This window comes from Heterodontus francisci, chromosome 5, assembly GCF_036365525.1.
Source record: "Heterodontus francisci isolate sHetFra1 chromosome 5, sHetFra1.hap1, whole genome shotgun sequence".
In the NCBI taxonomy this organism is placed as follows: Eukaryota; Metazoa; Chordata; class Chondrichthyes; order Heterodontiformes; family Heterodontidae; genus Heterodontus; species Heterodontus francisci.
Genome location: NC_090375.1, coordinates 8,629,872 through 8,635,871, shown reverse-complemented (window position 1 = coordinate 8,635,871; position 6,000 = coordinate 8,629,872). Strand labels below are relative to the sequence as shown.

The window sequence follows — 6,000 nt, the reverse complement described above, 5'->3', positions numbered from 1 at the left end:
CAGACAGAAAAACATGTACGCACATTGTCCCTGTTTCAGCTAAACAAAGTAAGTGACAGCCATTCACTAGTTCATTCCTCAGGGCAATGCCTTGGCAGTTAACAGTCAGTCACCACAAAATTCTCCATGGCAACAACTCTACCAATTAGAGTCCACTTGCCAACCAATCAGCACTCTCTTCTCATACAGTCTAACTTTGTTGCTTCCCTTACATTGGTATTCTTGCAAATTGTCCTGATGAGTGCAAGACGAAAAGCTCTGACAAAATGTCTCTATTTTCAGCAATGCTACAGAAAACCTGCAGCACTGTTGGTGCACCTACACCAGATGGACTGCAGCAGTTCAAGAACACAGCTCAGCACCACCTTTAAGGGCAATTAGGAATGGGCAACAAATGCTAACCTTGCCAGCGATGCACACATTCCATCAAAGAATAAAAAAAACTGCTGGCTGGGGAATGGAAGAGCTGCTTCCAGATTTGGCCGGGAACAAAAAGCCTGATCCTTGGGATCTGCATCTCCTGCCAGGAACAAGGAACTGTGGGTATCGTAGGATGAAAAATCGCAGCTGTTAACAACTAAAATACATTCTCAACAAGAGTTGATCTCACCCAGTGTGATACTGAGCACCACATACAGAGCAGGCTCCATGCCCAATCTGTAACAAGGCTGTCTGTGTGTGGTGCATCTCTCTCACATACACCTGTTTAAAGCTGTGCCTGTCTATATTAGGATTAGATTAGATTAGGCTTGTATTCACTCGAGTTTAGAAGAATGAAAGGGGATCTCTATAGAAACCTACAAAATTCTAAGAGGACTGGACAAACTAGATGGCGGGGGAATCCAGGACCAGGGGTCACAGTCTAAGGATAAGAGGTAAGCCATTTAGGACTGAGATGAGGAGAGATTTCTTCACCCAGAGAGTGGTGAACCTGTGGAATTCTCTACCACGGAAAGCAGTTCAGGCCAAATCATTAAATATATTCAAGAAAGAGTTAGATATAGTTCTTACGGTAAAGGGATCAAGGGATATGGGGAGAAAGCGGGAACAGGGTATGGATGATCAGCCAAGATCGTAGTGAATGGCAGTGCAGGCTCGAAGGGCCAAATGGCCTACTCCTGTTCCTATTTTTCTATGCTTCTATGTTTCTATTTCAATATGAATCCTGTGGAAACACACTCCCTCTGCACCAGGTACTGCATTTGTTTTTGATTATTTTATTATGAAAAATACCTATTTCCACATTGAGATCACAGCTTTCACGACCCCTGAATATCCCTTTGTTCCTAACAACTAACAGTACACAGCCCGAGACCTGCCCTGCACTTTGAAATAGTGCCACACACCCAACAGGACAGATGGGCCTCGGTTTAAAGTCTTATCCAAAAGACAGCACTCCGACAGTGCGGCGCTCCGTCAGTACTGACCCTGTGACAGTGCGGCGCTCCCTCGGTACTGACCCTCCGACAGTGCGGTGCTCCCTCGGTACTGACCCTCCGACAGTGCGGCCCTCCCTCGGTACTGACCCTCCGACAGTGCGGCCCTCCCTCGGTACTGACCCTGCGACAGTGCAGCACTCCCTCGGTACTGACCCTGCGACAGTGCGGCACTCCCTCAGTACTGACCCTCCGACAGTGTGACACCCCCTCAGTACTGACCCTCCGACAGTGTGACACTCCCTCAGTACTGACCCTCCGACAGTGCAGCACTCCCTCAGTACTGACCCTGCGACAGTGCAGCACTCCCTCAGTACTGACCCTCTGACAGTGCAGCGCTCCCCCAGTCTAGCCACTGGGAGTTTCAGCCTGGATTTTGTGCTCAAGTCTCTGGAGTGGGGCTTGAACCCATGACCCTCTGATTCAGGGGCAAGTGTGTTACCTTAATAACACCAAAACCACACAGAAAAAGTCCCCAGGAATTAATTAGTTGCCAGTGGGAACGACCAGTGTGAACGTCTTCCATTTAATGACTTGTTTCCCCGAGCACTTGGGATTTCACAGTCTTTGCCTGTAGCTCCTCCATTCCCTTGCGGATACGTTCTATCACTGGTTTGTCACCCTTTGACTCAGCTTGTTTCAGAGCCTCCTCATAGACCTGTTTTGCTTCGCTGTAGTTCCCTGCTGGCAGAACAGAAAGAAACAGTGGTGGATAAAGGTATAAAACCCACTTCCTGCTGCCTGGGCTCCTAAGCTCTGGAATCTTTGGAATTTTCTACCCCAGAGGGCTGTGGATTGTTGAATATAATTAACACTGAGATCAACTGATTTTTTGATCTCTCAGGGAATCAAGGGGTATGGGGAGCGGGTGGGAAAGTAGAGCTGAGGCAGAAGATCAACCATGATCATACTGAATGGCTGAGCAGGCTCGAGGGGCTGAATGGTCTACTCTTGCTCATATTTCTTATGTTCTTAATTCCCTAAACCTCTCCACCTCTCCCTCTCCTCAAAACCTACCTCGTTGACTAACCTTTAGGTCGCCTGACCTAATACCTCCTTATTTGGCTCATTGCCATATGGCTCCTGTGAAGCATGTTGGAATATATTAATCCCCCCGCCCCCAAACCTCCCACCACCCCATATCCCCAGACTAATCAGAAGTGACCCTCCCTCCTCCCTGTACAGGGGTGCAACCCCACCCACCCTCCCCCACACCAATCCCTGTCCAGCTCTCGGTGGTTTAACAGCGACATTACCTCTGTGCATGAGAACTCCGGCCAAGTTACTGTGAATCACGTATTCATCTGGGTGGCTGGTCTCTTTCGCCAGGTTTGACGCCCTTTTGACATATTCATAGGCCTGGTCATGATGGCCCTTCATGTCTAGTACGGTGGCCAGATCATTCATCAGCACCACTGCCTGTGGGAGAGAGAGAGAGAGAGAGAGAGAGAGAGAGAAAGTGAGCACACGTGGTCAGGGCTAGACACACTTCAGGAGGTACAGCAAACTGGCTGAGCGCAGGTTAATGGGGAGGCTCTAGGAGGGACTAATGCAACAACACATTCATATCAAACTACTACACACAGAGATTCAGGCATCAGAGAATAGCACTGCACAAAAAGAGACCATTCCACCCATTGAGCCTGTGCCAGCTCTTTCAAAGAGTAATCCAGTTAGTCCCACTCCCCTGCTCTTTCCCCATAGCCCTGCAATTTTTTTTCCCTTCAAGTATTTCTCCAATTTCCTTTTGAAAGTTATTATTGAATCTACTTCCACCTTCCTTTTAGGCAGATCACAACAACTCGCAATGAGATAAAGCGTTTCCTCATATTGTCTCTGGTTCCTTTGACCATCACATTAAATCTGTTCTGTCTCGTTATCCACCATTCATCGACTGGAAACGGTTTCTCCTTATTTACTCTATCTCAACTCTCCATGATTTCAAACACCTCTATTAAAACTCAACTTAACCTTCTCTGCTATAAGCTGAACAGCCCCAGCTTAGAGTCATATAGTCATTTACAGCACAGAAGGTGCCCAGTCAGCCCATCAAGTCCATGCCGGCTGTCCACGGAGCTATCTGGTCAGTCCTATTCCCTGTTCTATCCCCGCAGCCCTCGTTACAACTGAGGCAGGAGGAGTGCACTGTCTTTCTCTAGTTTCACTTCTCCACAGGTCACAACATACATTTAAATGTTTATTCAGTTACCGATACAGCCAATTATATATTCCATTTTTATTTCAGAATAAAATCCACCAACCAGGTTCCTTTAATAAACAAAATTATCACTTTGTTATAAAACAAGACATTCATTAAGACTGAAATATAAAATTTCCCTTCTAACTTAGCCCAACGTCAACACACACACACACACAAACACTGGTTAAAGAAAAAAATAAAGAGGTTTTCTCTGCAGAGATCACTTTATAACAAAAAAAAACTTTGGCCGAATACTTGTTAATTCTTGAAAGAAAAGGATAAGATCATACACTGGATTCTCAGAGTTTCTCAGAAAGCTGAGAAAGCATGAGCTGGGTGCTTCTCTCAGCAGGCTGCAAACCCAACTGACTCAGAACAGTCCAAAACGAAATCAACTCTTGACCACCATAAATCTTGACCACCATAAATCTTGACATGTCACTTCTCTGTAAACAACTCCCCCTAGTCACCAAGGCTCCTGTTGTTTATTTAGCTCAAGACATGTGGCATCCAGTAAGGGTTGTTTTTAAACAGAAAGCCCAAGTCCCAAAGTCCTTCCAGTGATTTTTTTTTTAAAAACTAAAGTCCAACATCTATGAAATCAATTCAGTCCCCCAAAGGAATCCATTTCCAAAATTTTTAAACACGAGTCCTCAAAAAATATTTAAAAATGGAAGTACTTTCATAACACCCTGGAAGTTTATTTCCATCCTTCTGAAATCATTCATCATCTCCACTTCCACCATCCTCGTAGGCAGAAGTTCCAGGCCATTACCATTCGCTGCAGAAAAATGTTCTTCCTCACATCCCCCTGCATTTTTTGCCCAAAACCTTCAATCTGTGTCTCCTAGTCCTTGTACCATTTGTTAATGGGAACAGTTTTTCTTTGTCTAACGTATCTAAGCCTGTCATAATCTTGTACACCTCTATTAAATCTCCCCTCAATCTCCTTTGCTCTAGGGAGAACAGACCCAGTTTTTCAACATAACTTTGTAACTAAAATCCTCCATCCCTGGAACCATTCTGGTAAATCTCCTCTGCATCCTCTCAAGGACCCTCACATCCTTCTTAAAAAGTGTGGTGACCAGAACTGGATGCAATACTATAGCTGGGGTCTAACTAGAGCTTTATAAAGATTCCGCATAAATTCCCTGCTTTTGTACTCATTGCCTCTATTTACAAAGCCCAAGATCCCATACACTTTACTAACCACTCTCTCAATATGTATTGTTACTTTCAAAGATCGGTGCACAAGAACCCCTCCAGGTCTCTCTGTTCCTTCACACTCTTTAGAACTGTGCCATTAAGTGCACATTGCCTCTCCCTATCTCTTCTGCCAAAATACATCACCTCACACTTGTCAGTATTAAATTCCATCTTCCACCTCTCTGCCCATTCTACTAGACTATCTATGACCTGTTGCAGGTGGTTCGTATCATTCTCACTGCCACACCTCCAAGTTTGGCATCATCAGCAAATTTTGAAATTTTACTCTGAATTCCAATATGTTATATATTATATATATATTGCAAAAAATCAGTGGTCCTAGCACTGACCCTTGGGGAACACCACTATCTACCATCCTCCAGTCTGAAAAACAACCATTTACTACGACTCGCTGTTTTCTGTCCTTAAGTCTATTTTTTATCCAAGCTGACCCTCCTATTCTATGACCCTCAATTTTGTTAACCAGCCTTTTATGTGGTACTTTGTCAAACTCTTTCTTAAAATCCATATAAACAACATGCACCACATTCCCTTCATCAACTTTCTCCGTTACTTCATCAAAAAATTCAATTAGGTTAGTCAAGCATGATCTGTCTTTTACAAATCCACGCTGGCTCTCCTTAATTAACTCAAACCTCTCCAAGTGCCTGTTGATATTTTCCCTGATTGTTTCTAAAACCTTACTCACCACAGATGTTAAACTAACTGTTCTTACACCCTTTCTTGAATAAGGGCATCACATTTGCCACTCTGCAATCCTCTGGCACCACCCCAGTATCTGGGGAAGATTGGAAGATTAATGCAAGCCCTTCCACTATCTCTATCCCCAATTCCTTTAGCAACCTGGGATGCAAGCCATCTGGACCAGGTGAATTATACACCCTAGAATAGCCAGCCTTTCCAGTACATGCTGCTTCTCAATTTTCACCCCATCCATTACTTCCACTATCTCTGCTTCTACTGATATTTTGTCAGATGCCATATCTTTAGTAAACACTGATACAAAATACTTAAATATTTTAGCTATACTCTGCGCGTATATTACCCTCTTTGTCCGTAATAGGCCCCTCCCCGCCTCTTACTACCCGCTTACTATTCGCATGCTGGTGGAAGATTTTTGGGTTCTCTGTTATTTTA

General features: G+C 44.5%; 1 protein-coding gene across 1 annotated transcript in view; it reads right to left on the bottom strand.

Annotated features, from left to right (window-relative positions):
* Positions 1-1,197: 1,197 nt before the first annotated feature.
* Positions 1,198-6,000, bottom strand: part of ttc19 (tetratricopeptide repeat domain 19) — a 19,406-nt gene continuing 14,603 nt past the window's right edge. Inside the window, 2 exon segments of the mRNA XM_068031076.1 lie at positions 1,198-2,117; positions 2,693-2,855. Of these exon segments, the coding sequence (XP_067887177.1) occupies positions 1,963-2,117; positions 2,693-2,855 (318 nt within the window). The 3' untranslated portion in view covers positions 1,198-1,962.